General features: G+C 46.6%; 1 protein-coding gene across 4 annotated transcripts; it reads right to left on the bottom strand.

Annotated features, from left to right (window-relative positions):
• Positions 1 to 570: 570 nt before the first annotated feature.
• On the bottom strand, positions 571 to 17,421 carry LOC103559222 (T-lymphocyte surface antigen Ly-9-like). Of its 4 annotated transcripts, XM_070608504.1 has the most exons (7): positions 17,362 to 17,407; positions 12,265 to 12,379; positions 9,509 to 9,892; positions 6,960 to 7,238; positions 5,225 to 5,353; positions 4,470 to 4,667; positions 571 to 814 (listed from the first exon to the last, which is right to left on the bottom strand). In XM_070608504.1, exons 2-6 carry the CDS (start codon positions 12,377 to 12,379, stop codon positions 4,657 to 4,659), a joined length of 918 nt encoding a protein of 305 aa, XP_070464605.1. In that variant the 5' UTR covers positions 17,362 to 17,407; the 3' UTR covers positions 571 to 814; positions 4,470 to 4,656. The 4 variants fall into 4 exon arrangements, with proteins under 4 accessions (XP_070464605.1, XP_008530882.2, XP_070464607.1 ...); XM_008532660.2 differs by lacking the exon at positions 4,470 to 4,667; XM_070608506.1 differs by lacking the exons at positions 4,470 to 4,667; positions 5,225 to 5,353 and having other exon boundaries at positions 17,362 to 17,421.
• Between the last annotated feature and the right edge of the window lie 383 nt (positions 17,422 to 17,804).

Below are 17,804 nucleotides of genomic sequence, written 5' to 3'. Positions count from 1 at the left end.
ATAAAGAGAGGTGAGCGACAGAGACAAATGAAGTTCTGTCAGGTGGGCAGGAGAATCCCATGCCCTGAGCAGGTAAATCCCACCCTGGAGATGAAGAGCTCAGATTAGAAAGCCATTGGCATCCACACTAGCAGTGTCTACTCACCTGTCCTGACTCAGGGCTCCCCGAGCAGCCCAGTGACACCTTCCTTTCCTGTGTAGCCTATCTTTGGGAGAGGACACACCGCTCAGGCTAACAGGACCATCCAGCCCAGTTAGCAAGTGTGCCTCTTACTACAAATTAATAAATCAGCATTCTGGTGGTGCCTATCAGTGTCTTTTGACATTTGTTAGCAAGATTTTGCATCTCCAACACAAATCACACAGGACAATGGATGAAATGGAGCTTCTGGGCTCAGGCTCAGAGTCTTTGTGTCAGATTTTGAACCTTGGTGAGCACATCAAAGTAATTCCAACCTGTGGGGTCTCATCATTCACTCATTCTTTCACTCAACCAACATTACCTGCACTGTGTGCTGAGCACACAGTGAGAACTGTCTTGGAAGACAAACTCAGTCTCTCCTTGCCATGTGCATTCCCATTTGAATTTAATGAAGGCTTCATGTAGACCAACGTTTTAGTTCTCTATCCTGATCATGCATCACAATGACCTATTGAGTTTTTAAAAATACAGATGATCACCAGTTTGGGGTAGGGTCCAAGCTTCTGTTTTTAAAATCTCTTCCATTGATCTGAGGAACAGCCAGGTTGGTGAGCTGGGTCATGGGGAGTGTCCATTTGAATCACTTAGACCACAATTTTCGCTTTGCCTGCCCTGTGTAGAGAGATCCAGAGATATTTGGGATTATTTCAATAAAGATTCTGAAGGCATCAATTCAACACAATAGAAAATGAAAATGAACATAAATACTTTAATGACTTTCCAAGATGATGTGCTTCTGGTTGGCACATATGTGGCGTTATCTGTCTGAAACACAGCTCTGCTCATGTCACTGCCCTACTCAAAAATTGTAATAGATGACCTTTTTTCTGATAAGTGTTATAGAGACTCTGATGCTACAGAAAAAGAGATTCCAAAAGTAACCACTGTTAACTTCATGACATATCAGCTTTTAGACTTCCTTTATGCCAACATAAACATATGTTTGTATATATTTATAATACAGGATAACATACATATTGACTGATAACTCATTTAATATCTCAGGGACAATTTCCCACTTAAATATATAAAGACGCAATTTATCCTTCTTATTATGTCTATAGTACTCCACTATATGCGGATAGACTACCTTATTTAACCAGTGTACAGCTGTCAAGAGTGGGGGCTTTAGAATCCAACTCCAAAATTTAACCCCAGCTCTGCCACTTCCTAGTTATGTGACCTGGAGCAAGTTCATTAACATATCAGTGTTGCAGTTTCCTGGGAAGAATAATGGTATTTGCATAATAGGATTTGCAGTTTACACTTTGAGGCCTCCATTCCCATTGTCTTTAAACTACAGCCCAGATTAAACGGCCCCTGACTCACAGCCTTTTGAAGAACAATGAAGAAAAACAGAGCTTGGAGGAGGGAGGATGGCGCCTGGAGGAGTTGGCAGCTTTAAATAGGGAGGTCAGGGGAGGAGATAACCTTTGTACAAAGACCTGAAGGAGGTCAGGAAGTGAGACAGGCAGACACGTGGAGGAAGAGAATTCTAGGCAGAGCAAAGGCCCTGAGGCAGGAGCATGCATGGTACATTGAAGGAAGGACAAAAAGCCCAGTGTCCTAAAGTGTATTAAGGGAGGAGGAGAGTGTGAGAGATGAGGTCTGATGGTACAGAGCCTTGCAGATAAACTGGACCCAAGGGGAGTTCTGAGCTAAGGAGTAATGCGATGCTACTTAGGTTTTGTAAAGACCACTCTGGATGATATTTCAAAAATAGATATTAAGGGGTTAAGAAAAAAGTAGGGAGACTGAGGTTACTGCAATAATACAGGTGAGAAATGGACCTGGGGCCAGGGAGGAGGTGAGATGTATTTTGTTATGAATATATGTATCAATATATATGGATATATAAATATTTGAATACATGTACTGAATGAAAAGATACCAGTATTTGCTGATAGACTGTGGGGTATGAGAAAAAGAATGAAGTCAAGTATGACACCAAGGTTTTGTGGCTAGAGCAAATGGAAGGATTGAGGTGACATTTTTGGGATGGAAAACTGAATGGGCAGCATACAGTCTGAATTGGGGAGTCTCAATTTAGATGAGTCAAGCTGGAGATGCCTGTTATACATGCGAGTGGAGATGGCCAGGAAACAGTTGGAAATTTATGGTGTGGAGTCCAGGGGAGGGATCACATCTGTGAGTCCCTTTTGCCACATAAGGTCATAAAGTCACAGGTTCTGGGGACTAGTGCGTGGCCATAACATCAGAAAGAGAATGAGTGCAGGTAGTAAAGAGAGGTGGTCTGGGTTGTCTGGGTATGAGCCCTGGGATATCGCAGAACTTGGAGGTTGGAGAGATGGGAAAGAAACTGATAAAGGAAACTAAGGAGCAACCACTGAGTAGGAGGAAAAGAATGGCGAGTGGGGAACGCAAGGTAAAGACAGTCTTTCGAGGAAGTATAGGTCCATTGCTGCTGAGAGGTCACAGGAGATGAGGGCTAAGAATTGACCACTGGAGTTAACAACCCGGAGTTTCCTGAGAACCCGGACAAGAGCAGATTCAATGGAGTGGTGGAGTCAATTCATGACAAGAGAAAATTCCAGTGAGGAGATGTCATCATTTTCTCTCTCAGCTTTCTGCTCAGCTTGAGGGAAAAGAGGTCAGACACAGACTTTTTATGGATCCCCCTACTCCTCCCTTATCCATGCGCCATCCAGCAGGTCCTTAACATTGCTTCATAATGCTCAAGCCTGTAGCTCAGAACTTTGCTTTCTGAGGACATGGATGAAGCAGCTGAGCTGAGCTGAGCTGGGAGGGAAACAAAGAGACCCAGGAATCTAGGCCAAGAGACAAGGTACCACAGTTTATAGTACCAGTGGGTCCATCTCTGACACAAGAGCTGGGATTCAAGGCAGAAGGCAGATGCTTTGAGGAGGCAAGGACTCGCATGGAGGGGAGAAGCTCCCGCACACCACAGTGCACGCTGACTCAGGTCCTCAGACAACATGAGGCTGGAGCTGGAGCAGGGAAGTCCCCACTTCAGATCTCTGGGCCAGGGAGAGTCATGAGAGCTCATCAGCGGGGTCATGGGAGGTCATCATGTCCATTCTTGCTTCCACATGGACTCACCACCAGAAGGACCTGCAGCAGCCTCTGTGCTCTTGGTCTCAGCCTACTGAACCCCTGTGGGAGGTTGGGTGGCCCAGATCCTTCACACAGAGAGGTGCTTGTCTTCTTGGTCCTGACCTCCTACAGGCCCAACACCCTCCTGAGGGAGCCCCAGGTTAGTCCAGCACGGAAGACTCATGGCTAATCCAGGACAGACTGTGGCAGTGGCCTTAGTTATGTCCAAGGCATTTGAAAAAGTCAGATGTAGGAGAGACCATTTCCAAACCTTTGGAACCAGACAGGATCCATGGAACACATGACTTGGAAGGAGGTTTTAGGCAGGATGGTAGTATTTCAATAGGCAGGGTTGGGAGCAAGGAACAGGGAGAGGGAACTCTCATTCTAGACAGAGGGATGTCAGTGAACAAAGAGAGGTTGCCCTGGTCTGAGGCCAGCATGATTGTGGGGGACTGAGAGTCAGCAGAAGAGTTTGGAGAGGGCTGATTCAGACCTTCCCACAAGCTTCACCCCTCACAACCCACTGCAGCCCCATTGGGGTGGGTCAGAGGACACTGCACATCCATTCTAACCACCAAGGGCCCCTATCCAAGACAGGAGAACTAAAGCTGTTTTCCTAAGAATGCACCTTCCAACTTTGGGCCTCTGGAATCATTCTCTGGAAACAGAAGAATAGAAAGGGCCTGAAAGCACAGGCGGTCAAGAACAAGGGCTCTGGCTAGTACATAATGTACATTAGACACTCCCTCCAACACTCCCACACACACACTGCTCAACATCCCCAAGGGAGCTCTATGCAAGGTACAAAGGAAGCCGCAGGCTGCTGCCTTTGTGGGCTCCCACCCATCCATGCTGCCTCCATTGACCCTCAACTCAGCAATCAGCACCAAGGGCCTCACTCTCTCCTTTGTGGCATGGTCAACACCTCTACACAGTTCCCATGCTTGTGCTCGTGTTCTCAGAAAGACATACAGAAATGGTTGTGGAGATTAACACATGCACAGTCAGGAGGGTCCCCTTCGGGAAGCTTCACGAGGAGAGCGGTCAGGAGCCGAGTCAATGACAGAGGAAGAACCGATCTCCTGCAGGCATGGGGATCATGGAGTGCAGCTTGGAGAGGCTTCAGAGAAAGTGACAGGGCCACATGTGCCCAGGGAGTTGAGGACACAAGGGTCAGAGTAACACAGACCAGGGGCAGCTGGAGCTGGACCAGAGGTGGAAGAGGCAGGTGTCTGCAGGGATCAAGCTCAGCGTGGAGGTGTCCTAGGAATGCTGATTCTCCTGCTTTCTCCAAGTAAATTATCTTCATGATCTGGCCTGACTTCTGGACCTCACTGCAGACAGTAGTGAGAGTCTCCTTTGCTTCTAGATGTCATTCACCAATATCCTAGGAATGCAAGACAGCGAGTTCCTAGAACAGCTGAGGGATAGAGAGGCCCCAGAGGGACCAACATGGAACCAATACTACTGATATGAACTGCATGGGAATTCCCCCAGAGTCTCCACTGCTACACTGGCCCCCATTGTAAATTTTCTTAGTAAATCCAGTGACTATCTAGAAAGAGTTAAAGAGACAGCAGGGCCAGAAATGCCCAGACCCAGGCACAGAGGGACCTGGGAGAGCCCTGTTTGGCACTGCTCCAAGCTCTCGTCTTCTTCCTGACCCCTCAAGACTCCTGCTGGCTCAGCTCTGCATAGTGGATGTCACCATGATGGTTCCTGTGTTCCTCCTGCAATTCTATACCTGAGTCATGCACAGAGTGGAGCTTGAATCTGGGCCTTGGAAACCTGTAACCTCCCCCACTGCTATGAACTCCAAGGCCATGTCTACAAACCATGCCCTCCACAGGGACATTCCCTGAGCAGTAAAATGCAGGAGAAAGGGAGCCAAGGACCCAGGAGGGATGGGAAGTATCTAAGCCAGAAAGGAGAAGTGCAACCTGCCTCTTCCAGCCTCCATCTTCTTCTCACGTGTCTTCCAAAGGCAGAGTCCAGCCCCGAGGAAGAACAGCACGGCCACGGTGATCCTTCGGATGGCTTGCAGGGGGCCTGCAGTGACCTGTCCATGCGAATCTGTTTCCCTCACACAGAGAGAGTGGAGAAGTTTAAGGCAAGAGAGAACTTGAGATACCCATTGCCAAGGAGAGATAGAGAGAGCAGGTGGAGAAGTCTGAAGGTCCAGGTTCAGAAGCCGAAGAGAGAGGAGCATGAAGATTCATTCATTCAACCAGTTCCCGAGTTCCTCCTTCATGCCAGGGATATTGAGATGAACCAGACTTGGTCCACGCCCTTGGAGCTCATCACCCAGCAGGGAATACAGAGAATAACAAAGTCTGCCAGCCAGAGGGATCACAGTGCAATAGAGGTTTACACCTTGCACATAGGTCTTCAGGGAAGGCCTCCCAGAGGAGGTGATGGGTAACCTGAGTCTTGAGGAAGGAATAGGAGTTTACCAGATACTCATGACGGGCAGGACATTCCAGGAGGGAGATGCACCATATTGAGGACATGACCATGTTAAAAAGCCAGCTCCTGGGAGTTGTCAGCACCCCACTGTGGCAGACAGGAGAGGGAGAGGACAGGGAGGAGCCGGGCAAGGAAGGTCAGAGGCAGGCAGGAGTCTGTTCTCAGAGGGTCTAGTGGGTCACGCTGAGTGTTGAACTTTATCTGAGGCTCCAGTATGGGGGTGAGGGGAGGGTCACAGGGAGTTTTCTGTGATGCTGACACATCATATCCCTCCAGCAGCTCATGGAGGAAAGGGTAGAGTGACGAGGCTGCACTCAGGGGTACCAGGTCATCCGTTCATTCAATGGAACACTGTGAACAAACTGCCAGAAGCTGAGCTTGGTACAGGGATTCAGAGGAGAAGAAGAGAGGTCCCTGCCCTCAAGGTGCTCCAGGCTCTGGAGGATACAGGTACATAAACAGAGCATTGCCGCTCAGTGGGGGCCCAGGGACCTTCCTTAAAGGTGATGCCTGAGGACAGGATGGCTACAGCCCCTGCAGGGCCCTGAGCAAAATGAGGATGAGGAGCCCTGTGTTCAAAGATTGTCAGAAATTTCAAGATGGCCACCGCAGAGCTTTAAACCCAGCACAGAGCTCTGTGTGACAACATGGGACACATGCTACTGAACTCAGCCGTGCGTGAGGGAAATCCTTCAATAGGAATAAGGCAAGAAATGAAGGAAAAGGTGGGAGGAATGATGGGGGATGAAACAGCACCTCCAGAGGCTCACAACCTTGAGTAGCAGAAGGCATTCAGGACTCCAAGCAAGCAGGTCGGTGTGAGTGTGTCAGTGACCAAAACATGAGCAGAGGAGCATCAGAGCCCTGAATCCTACAGAGAGTCCCTGGAGGTCAAACCCTTCAGGCGACACAGACAAATGACACAATCCAGGTTCTTTCCCGAAGACCACTCTGCATTCCCTGTGGAGGACGGGTTGGGTGGGAGAGGTGCTGGACAGCTGCTGCCCACCAGCAGGGGCAAGAGGTGAGAGGCATAGACATGACAGTCATTTAAAGGGAGAAACAAGTTGGATGTGCCTCCCAGACTCCTTCAGGGGGTGACAAGGTGGGGGTGGTGCTGATAAACATGGTGGGGAGAAAAGCCCAGAATCCTCAGACCCCAGAGCTCCCTGAGCTCCGACAGTGCCCCTCCCCTCCAGCAGGTTGTACTCACCATAGTCACAGAATTCCCCAAGGAATGTGGTGACAGTTTTCTCATCCTCGGAGTTGCTGACCACACAGGTGAGGCTGGCATTGGGCTGGCTCAGAGGCAGGCTCACAGCCAGGGTCCAGGAGTTGTAGGCTGGTTCCAGCTCCCTTGGGAGGTCCTTGCTTTCCCAGGTCACATGCAGCTCCTCTGTGACCCCTGCAGCCCTGCACTCCAGCGTGATGTTGCACCAGCCTCCTGTGGTGGACACTGACTTGACCAGGATCTGGGGAAGGGGCACGGGCTCTAGGGTGGGAGGGACAAGAGAATGGAACCTCACGTGAGTGGAAAACATTACAATTTACACATTCTCATCCACTATCTCACTGAAGCTCTGTCTTCCTCCCTCTAGGAAGGTGAGACATTTTATAGATGAAATAGAATTTACCCAAAGCTAAATATGTTGCAAGAGACAAGAAGGAAGGGAGCCACTGAGTTAAGCCTTATGTGACTGCACTAGACTGAGCAAGGCTTAAAGTGTCCCTCAAGAAAATAAAGCTGCCACTCTACCTCCCCAAGGCCCATTATTTTTAAAAAATGAGTCTTTCCTAGAAGGAGAAGAAGTCAGGAATGAAGGACTTGTCCTGGTCCTGGGCCCTCGCCCTGCTTCTCCTGCTGAGATGATGCCTGGACTACACAGCCCACGGTGAAGAAGGACGTCTGGCCAGTTCTGGGAGTCCAGAGGCAGACTCCACGCACCCCAAAGTGGAGACATTTGTGGGAGATGCAGTGGTAGCCACTAAGAATGACACCCCCGAGTGTGGTTAGAACGTGCCACTGGACTTGTGGTACACAGAGGAAGATAAGTGACAGGTTTACAAGCCAGTCATAGAAATCCCATGGGGCCCTAAAGCTGTCAAAGCCACTCTCCATAGGAGGGTATTTCTCTATGCAGAGGAGCTGTAGGGTAAGAAAGAGGTGCTAAATGAGGTCTTCAGAAGTGTGGCAGGCTAGACTTGCTCCTACGTCTATGGAGGCTCTTGGGGCTGGATTTCGTGAGTGAGGCTGGCCTCGACTGGGGCTGAGGAAGATCACAGGGCATAGGGGAGATGAACAACAAAAGAATTTCTGAATTACGGCAGGCAGAATAGTGCCTCCCTGCCAGAGATGTCCACATCCCAATCCTCAGGACCTGTGAATATGTTAGGTTAGTGACAAAGAGGAATTCAGGTAATAGATAGAATTAAAGTTGCTAATCAGCTGACATTAAAATAGTGAGATTATTCTGGATTCTGTATGATACCAATGTAATCACAAGGACCCTTAAAAGTAAAAGAAGCAAGGAGAATTCAGAAGGATGCAATGTGAGGAGGACTTATACCACCATTGCTGGCTTTGAAGACAGAGGAAGGCAGGCAGCCACCAGGAGGTGGAAAAGGCAAGAAAATGTTTCTCCCCTGGCTCCTCCAGAAAGGAACACAGCCCTGCCAACACCCTGACTTTAGCCAAGAGAGACCCGTGTCTGAATTCTGACCTACAGCACAGAAAGATAATAAATTTGTGTTGATTTAAGCCTCTAAATTTGTAGCACAGTAGTCCACCCTTATCAGTGGTTTCGCGTTCTGCAGTTTCAGTTGTCCATGGTCAACCACGGACTGAAAATATTACATGGAAAACTCTAGAAATAAACAGGTCATGTTTTAAATTGCGAGCTATTCTGAGCAGCATGTCGAAATATCTCATCATCCCACTCCACCCAGCCTGGGATGTGAATCACCACTTTGTCCAGTGTACCCACACTGTGTACACTACCCGCCCACTAGTCACTTAGAAACTGTCTCAGTTATCAGATGACTATGGCATTATTGCAGTGCTTGTATTCAAGTAACCCTTATTTTACTTAATAATAGCCCCACAAAGCAAGAACAGTGATGCTAGCAATTCGGATGTGCCAAAGAGAAGCTGAAAAGTGAAAAGGTGAAAATTCTTGACTTAATAAAGAAAGAAAAAACATTGTATGCCAAGGTTGCTAAGATCTATGGTAAATTTTATTACGGTATGTTGCTATAATTGTTCTATTTTATTATTATGTATTATTGTTGATCTCTTACAGTGCCCAATTTATAAATGAAACTATCATAGGTATGTAAGTATAGGAAAAATATCATATGTAAGAATTCTGTACTATCCACAGTTTTATGCATCCACTAGGGGTCCTGGAACATATCCCTCATGGATAAGGGGTGACTACTGTAATATGCTATAGCAGCAATAGAAAACTAATACACAAATCAAGAAAACTTAATCCTATAAAGAAAAATAAGTGTTATGGCAGAAATTAAATTTCTGCAAATTTCCATTTTCCTCTGCCAAAACACTGAAGTGACTTCATCCCTGGTGTGAATCTCAGCTCTGCTCTTCATTTGTGCTGAACCCACTTACCCTAATTTCAAGGGAGAAAATAGAGCCTGAAGGCTGCCGTCAGGAAGGAGTCCTGCAAAATGGTGCCCACGCAACACTCCTAGGCACAAAAGAAGGCGGTAGCCATGGGATTGAGGTGGGGGGGTGTCACGTACCATAGACAGTGAGGTCGAAAATCTTGTTAGATCCCATTCCCCCAGGAAAGTTGGCTCTAGCCCGGTACTGCCCACTGTCCTCACGGGTCAAGTTCTCAATCCTCAGGGACGTCATATTGGGCACATGGACCCTCTGCATGTACTTGTCCTGTAGGTTGACCCAGGTTGGAGTCTTTTCTGACCCATTATGGACTTTCAGCATGACTGTGTATTTAATGGCGGGGCCAAAGGCCCAAACGATCTCCTCCAGCTCAGTTCCTGACTGCTTGAACACATGAAACCACACAGAACCTCCTCGGATCCCCTTCAGAGAAACGTAGGATCCAGACTCCTGAACTCCAGCATGATGTGCTCCAGAACTCTTGACCCCAGTGCTGCAGACACCTAGGGCATTGGAAACAGGAATGTGAATGTTTTTAGATCAAGAATAAAAGAGAGAACCACAGGACCCATCTTTTTTTTGTGTGTGTGGTGAGGAAGATTGACCTTGAGCTAAGAATAGTTGCCAATCTTCCTCTCTTTTTGCTTGAGGAAGATTGCCACTGAGCTAACATCTGTGCTAATCTTGCTTTACTTTTTATGTGGGATGTTGCCGTAGCATGGCTTGATGAGCAGTGTGTAGGTCCGCACACAGGATCTGAACCCACGAACTCTGGGCTGTTGAAGTGGAGCGCAAGAACCTTCATTCCAGCATTCCTCCCTGTCTATGTAGGTGAGGTCTCTGAATATTTCTTTGAACAGGTTGGAACAGCCTCCTGATTCCCTCATTACTTAATAAGTGAAGTAAAAGTGTTCTTTAACACCTCAGTCAGTCGTGGCATTAGAGTTAATTGCATGTTGAAATATGCAATTTTGGGTACAACGGACACTAACTGTAAGTGCTCTATTTAACCTGGGGCTCAAGGGAACAGCCCCTTTCCAATGGGGAAATGTGCAGGTGGACGAACTGAGAGACAGCATTTCAGTCTCCATGGCGGCACCTTCCTAAGTGATTTTCACAGTAATTCTGACTGAATTATGTTTGTCTATTTTCCCCCAGTGTTGGTAAGAGGGGGTCAGCACAGGGAAACAGAGAAAGAAGCTGATATTTTCTGCTCCACAGACAGAAACTGAGAAGCTATGGTCGAGGTTCTCAGCCAGCTGCTTCTGAACAGCACAACTGCAGTGAGCTTTCCTGAGCAGGATTTGCAGACCGAGTTCCACACACTGTGGGGAAGGAGATGATGTCTTTCCAGGTGGTCTGAAGACCCCTCTCAGGAGCAAAGACAACAGAACCTATGGAGAAAATGCTATATAATTTAACATATTTCTCCACTTAAATAATATTGAAGAAGTGGAGAAAGCCTACATTTTACTGCTAACGCTCAGTTATCTGGTTAAAGGGGTCTAATGCAAAACTCATCAGGAATTCAAGACAACCTGTGTGTAAATTCTCTCTAGTCCACTAAATTTCATATAATTCCCCGCAACTTCATATAGTGGCTTGGAAATTAGAACAAAAAAATTCAAAAATGAAAGCTTTCACCTGAATTCCAATTCACTAGTTGTTATTTTCCCATTAGTTCTTTATTTAGTGTTGTTTTACATAAACATAAAATCTCTGATAAAGTCATAGATGAGATATTTGGCCGTCCTTAGCACAGTCTTTCTTTCAGTTCCCTTTTTGCTTAACCCTCCCCTGTCTCTACCTCTCTCTCCTCAATTTCCTCCCCAAGTTCACCCTCTCCTGGAACCCACCTTAGCAGTCTGCTGTTTCCTTCCACATTTTCTCCATATATAAACATGTGGGTATGTAGACACCCTTAAATTATGAAGGTTCTTGTTCATATTCAAAATGAGAATTTCATTGCATTCAGTCTCCTGCATTTTGCTCATGGAAATTCAGGCATCTAACTTCATGGAAATGGGAAATGTCATCCAGATAACTGGTACATTTGTTTTTTTATCTTCCATATTATTCAGTTTGTTCTATCGTTTCTGAACTAATGGGTACCCCCTTCGTTTCCAGAGTTTTTCTCTAAAACAGTGCTTTGTCAGTCTGGGAGTGGAGGGAGATGCAACCCATAAGCATGAAAAAGGCATCCTCCTAGAAGATTCACTTTATGCGAAGATAAATGCTTCTTAACATTTAAGGTGAAAACTAACACTGTAGTGGAATGCAAAATTCACAAGTAATTTGAAGTTAAATGTGAAACTCCCAGGGACTCTCTCCTTGGTGCTTGGAGCTGAGCCCAAAACCCAGGTGGGGAGAGCTTGTTCACTCTCCTTTTTCAGAGAAGCCCAGACTGGAGTTGATTCCTCCAGCCCAGACATGGCTGTGCCAGGTCAGACCCGTCCTCCACATGACAGCTGCAGAGGCTGGCAGGTCCCCTCTGACTTCCAGGCCAGGGGTGCCCCATTCCCACCAGGGAACACTGTCCCCAGGAGCAGCTTCTTTGTCTGTCTCCCTCCCTCTCCCCAGGCAGCTCCAGGCTTTCCTGGCTTCCCTGTCATTGTAGCAGAAGTGGCCTCACCTCCCTGTTGATGGTCCCTTGATGTGGCCAAGGCCGCCCTAGCTCAGGGTTCCCAGACTCCCCACAACCAAAATGCCATCGGTTCTTTCTGTTCACTCCTGGACTCGAAACCAAATGCAGTGCGTTTGCTAAATTAAAGACTTGTTTTGTCTTTTTGTCCACCAAAGACAGCAGACAGGGGAGAGAGACCCTATCCCCTGCTCCACCCCGCTGCCCTCCCTCCCAGGAGCCCAGACCACTCACTGAAGAGGAGGCTGCTGAAGCCCAGGAGCCAGGAGGCCCAGCAGAGGAGGGGAGTCTTCTGAGCAGGGCCCCATCGCAGGCTCCCTGCCAGCCTGTTCCGCTGCAGAGGAAACATCTAGGAGGCAGAGACAAAAGCAGAGGAAAAGCTTCACTCAGACAAGCCGCTTATGCTCTTCCCTCCCCAGGGGCGGAGCTAAGTATTAGTTCTGGCATGGAAGCCCAATAGTTAGAGCCATTCAGATCTTTCCCACCATCCCCAGCACCTACAGTAGGACATCACTCGTAATTACAGAATAAATCATAAACAGCCTCACTCTATCCTATGCCAGGCACTGTGTTGGAGAGACCCCTCCCTGTGGCAAAATCAGCTCAGTGATCTCACCCTTTACATCCCACGCACCCGTCAAACCCTTACCTTCTTTTCTGGTCAACACCCTGCCCCAGACAACCCTATCCAGCAAGACTAGCCCGTGGTCAGCTCAGAGGTCACTCTAGCATATCCAGCCTGGGCTAAGCCTTTCATGTCCTCTTTTCCCATCCTATTTAATGAGTCAAATTTCATTCAGATTTTCCACAAATTCCAACTGTCACTTGCCTAGGTGAGAAGCTCTGAGCAAAAAAGCAAAGCTCTTTGTGTGAAGTGTCAAATCCCCACACCCCAATGCACATGTTGCCGTTTGCCTATTGCTTGCACCTACATGGCTTTCTCAGCGGCCACTAGTGCTAGTGATGCTCCCCACACAGGGCATAGACTAACCTCTACAGAAACTGACAGGCTCTTAGCTGCATCACAACAGGCTTTTCCTCTAAGCCTCTGCCAGCCCTGCTCCCGCTATCACAGAGCGGCAGGGACAGAGACCTGCACATCCTCCTGGCCACAGCCTCCGCTGCCTCGGACTCACCACCCCTACTGAGGGTCAGGCCCCGGACTCTTCCCCGAGAGTGGATACTCTGCAACATCTGAGAACTCTTGCCTCCTGCACCCTAGGGGAGCAGCCCCATCTTCCTAATCCCCAGGCAGTGCCTCCTTCTCCTCCCCACGGAAGCTTCCCCCTCAGCTGCCCAGGTAGAACACCCCAAGGCTGGAGCGCAGGACTAGCCCCATGACCATGCACTCAAGGTAGTGAGGGCACTGAGTACTAAACCCATTTCATGAATGTGAAACCCAAGTCCTAAGGGGTTGTACAACTTTTGAAAGGTCACACAGCAAATCAAGGGTCAGGGTCTGAATTCTTAACAACAAACTCTGGAAAAAAGTCCCCAAAGTCACAGCTGCTGTCCAATCCTACTGTGTGACCTCAAGCAAGCCACCTGATTCCAGTCTGTGTGTCCTCTAAACTGCTCTGCAGCATCCCAGACAAGATAATATTCAACACTGGCTTGAATCCTCACAACCCCACCTAGTAATGAGGACTTTACTTCAAAAGGCAGTCCATGAGTCCTATGGTCTGAAACTTCTTGTATGGAGTCAAAATCTGGGCAGCTCCTCCACTGGTCACTCTCAGGGTCATGGGGAGCAAGTCTCCTAGATCCCCTTCCTCTATGTACCTACACCTCTTGTGAGAGCTCTCTTCATGTGAGAACTGTTGAGTTACAAAAAGCAATTGCTTAAGGGGGTTAGGGAGGAGGAGCCTAGAGATAGGGAACCAGCAATGCAGGTGCAGGCCAGGGACACTGCAGAGAACCAGACTGTAGACTTTTTCATGCTGGGAAAACCACAGGGAATTTTTAGAAATCCAGATATCTAACCTAATTTCTACATCCCAGCCATCCTCTGCCAAGGTGTAACACACAAACAGGCATACACACCAGCTGCAAAACCTTTGGTAAGAGTGTGCTACACACAACTACCTGATGCCAGGAACGTTTCCAGAATTAAAGGAGGGCACACCTGGATCTACAGCAGCATGACGTGTGTGTCAGGAAGGGCCAGGTAGGAGAAAAATGTAGAGTTCAGTGAGCTGAGCACACAGGAAGAACAAGAGGCCTGAGAGGTGACCATGAGAATGTAAGTTCCTAGGAAGTCACAGAAATTGTAGGGAATTCTTTAGACCTCCAAGGGAGTTGGTGGGTGATCATGTCTATTTTATTTGAATTCCAAAGGGCAAGGCACCCTAGTTGAGAGAGGGTCATGTGAAGGATACATTTATTGAATACCTCTTCTATGCCAGAGACTTTCCATGTGTTCTTTCAACTAATCCACAATATATGTTTAATTAAATCCCCAAAACATCATATTATCTAAGCATTACATGCACTAATGAAAGAGTATCCTGAAAGTTCAAAGAGATTAAATAACTTGTTCAAGGTCATATTTTACATAAATGGCAAAGTGCTCACAAGCTGATATCATCCCAGCCATGGATATGCTCTAGGGGAAAAGGAACATGTAGATTCTGAGAAATTCAAGTCATGACTGTGAAAGACCCTGGAAACAGAGAGATTGGTTGCTTTACAATGTGAAAGGAAAGTATATTCCCAGGAGGAGGGCTAGGTGTTTAGGTAAAGGAAACTTTGGAGGAGAGGATCTGAATTATGTTTTTTTCCTGACCATTATTTCTGGGTAAGAGCAAAGAGCCACCTGCGCAGCCATGAATAGTTTTCAGGAGAGCAGCAGGACAGCCCCAGAGTTGAACTGGAGAGAGGAGGAGACAGGAGTAGGTACCATCAGGTCATCACTAGCCGCTTTTTTCTTCCTTCTCTCTTCCTCTATAATTCAACTAATTATTTGCTGATAAAAAACATTATAATTAATATTTTTATTAAAAACAATACAACTAAAACTTTAAAAAGTCACAAGATAATGTTCTGTTTTAATAGGTCATTCAGCCAGAAGTATGTAAATACTGAGAAATTTTAACCACAATTAGAAAACAATTAATAATTTACAATGTATGATATAATGTGGTGAGTAGAGGCCAGCCCAGTGGCTTAGTGCTTAGGCTCACAAGCTCTGCTTTGGAGGTCTGGGGTTTATGGGATCAGATACCAGGAACTGACTTACATGCCTCTTTAATCAAGCCATGCAGTGGAGGCGTCCCACATGAAAAGAGAGGAAGACTGGCAAAGGTGCTAGCTCAGGGACAATCTTCCTCATCAAAAAAATAAATAAATAAATAAATAAATAAATAAATAAATAAATAAAATGAAGAGTAGAAAATTTCAGAGTAAAGATCTTCAAAAATTCTTCTCGACACAGTGAGAAAACTTGTCTACTTTTTAGAGAACTTTTCAGAATCCTAGAAATCAAATAATGGCTTGCAGTAACCTGAGAAGCATTTATTCAAGAAAAATGGTTTAACTTCAATAAGAGCAGGGAGTTTTCATTGTGTTTTAACTTTCCATAGTCACTTCTCTGCTCTGCAGCAGTGCTGTTCACTTGAAAAATAAATGCCTGTATTCTTGGTGGACACTGGCAGCCTTGCAGCCACTAGAGAGAACCCTTTAAAAGCCTCATTCCCAGTAAATTATTGTGAGTTGACATATCTGGTGGTACGCCTGAAGACCCTACTTATAACAGAGTCTGTATCCCACTTAACTTAGAGATCTCCCACTGTGAACATCCTCTTACCCAGCAGAATTTGAAAAAGCAATTACAGGCAATTGTTTAACTTCAAGGCTGCCTGAGGTAGTGGATAACAATCGATGCAAATAGACTAATTAAAGCTTGATAAGGGAAAGCTAGGAAGTGAGATATCCATAGAGGCTTGAAAAGCCCTGACATATTCCTGGAATTTAGAAGTCTAAGCACATGCATATGGCTGTGGGCATGCTCAGAAAAAGACTGAGAAGGCCTTCATCCTCACCTATAGCTAACAGTGGGGCTCTATGCCAACAGGAATTGAATTCTAATGGCACAGTTGTCAAATGCCTGCATGAGTATGGAAGACAACACCAACATGCCCAGAGAGACCTTCCCTCAGCAGACTGGGAGACTGATTGTGTCCAGGCATTTAAGGAAATCTCTGCACAGTGTAAGCTGACTACTAGGCTAAATGAGCAGAAACATTAGTAGTCGCACACAGCAAAGAATGCAAATGAGAAGAATTAGTTCAGAAATGGAACCTAACAAACAAGGAAAACTACAACATACAGCAACAACGAGAAACCCTAGAAATGGATAAAATCAGATTTTCAGAGATGCCATATTATACAGTTTTAAATGACCAGTTTTCAACAAAGAAATTATAAGGTATGCAGAGAAACAAGAATACATGATACATTTACACTGGGAAAAATATCCCAGGAGAGGCATAATCGTTGGACTTCCTTGACAAAGACTTTAAATCAGGTTTTTAATATTCTCAAAGAACTAAAGGAAATCATGTATGAAGAACTAAAGAAAAGTATAAGATCAATGTATAAAATAAAGAATATCAATAAAGATATAGAAATTGTAACAAAGAACCAAGTAGAAATTCTGGAGTTGAAGAATATGATAACTGAAGTGAAAAATTCACTGTAAGAGCTCAACAGCAAATACAAGCAGACAAAAATAATCAGTGAACTTGAAGATATGCAAATTTAGATCATCCAATCTGATGAATAGGAAAAAGAAATAATGAATCACAATAAAAAGATATTCAGAGACTAGGTCAAGAAGGTGGTATAGGCAGACTCTGAATTCATCTCCTCCGATGAACACAACCAGGTTACAACTATTTTTGGAAAAATTACCCTGGATAGAAAACTGAAAACTGGATAAAAAGAATCCCCACAACAAGGGACAGTCCTGACTAAGGCAGAAGAGGCAGAAATTCCAGCTGGAGAGAAAAAAGCCACCTTCAGGAGCAGCAGAGTTTCTCAGGCAGCCAGCGGGAGTCACCCTAAGGTGCGCAGCCCTCCCTGGAGGAGTGAGGTCCTGAGCAGGGGCTGATACTGCTACAAGCATCCTTCAGACTTAGCACAACTGAGACGAAGGTCTTACTATCTGGCTTTGATGGCCATTAACTGCAGCGGGGAATACCCCCAGAAAAGCTATCAGACGAAAGCCAAAAAGATCTGGATCTCAAAGGGCCCATGCACAAAATCACCCATCTCAGCAACCTAAAGTCACCAGAGAGAAGGCTGACAATCTTTTGGTGAAAAAAGACTCACCTGGTAGACTCTGGGTGCATCTCAGTGAGAGGAGAGACCTCTCTGGAGACTGAGACATTGGTGGTGGCCATTGTTGTGACAAAGTCCAGGTCACAATCCAGTGCTGACACAGACCCCAGCAGACGCCACTGAGGTTCTTCCCCTGGCCTGTTAGCCCAGGGGTCTGCCAAACCAACTAGAGTGCAGATTTAATCTAGTTCAGGCAGGGCAGACAGCCTGCCCTAGGGACAATCCCCACCCAACAGCAAGCTCTCAGGCTACTTGTTGGCCTGCATTTACTGGGTGCCTTGATTCTCTACAGTCAGGTGAGTATGTCTACCTCTGATGGGCAGGACCTGTGTGAGAATGAGGTGAACTGTGGGGGGCATTGGTGGAGAGGTGGGGGCCTCTGCAGTGGGGCATCAGGGTACACTCCAGGGGGTTGGGAAGTGTGCATGGACCAG

The sequence above is a fragment of the Equus przewalskii genome, unplaced genomic scaffold, assembly GCF_037783145.1.
Source record: "Equus przewalskii isolate Varuska unplaced genomic scaffold, EquPr2 ChrUn-8, whole genome shotgun sequence".
In the NCBI taxonomy this organism is placed as follows: Eukaryota; Metazoa; Chordata; class Mammalia; order Perissodactyla; family Equidae; genus Equus; species Equus przewalskii.
The sequence above is the reverse complement of the archived record's forward strand: the minus strand, read 5'-3'. Positions and strand labels throughout refer to the sequence as shown.

Coding starts and splice junctions, on each gene's coding strand:
- LOC103559222 (XM_008532660.2), bottom strand. CDS start 12,379: ATGTTTCCTCTGCAGCGGAACAGGCTGGCAGGGAGCCTGCGATGGGGC. Junction 5,354..6,959: donor TGGGGAATTCTGTGACTATG/GTGAGTACAACC, acceptor TGAGGGAAACAG/ATTCGCATGGACAGGTCACT. Junction 815..5,224: donor GAAGATGGAGGCTGGAAGAG/GCAGGTTGCACT, acceptor CTCTCTACACAG/GGCAGGCAAAGCGAAAATTG.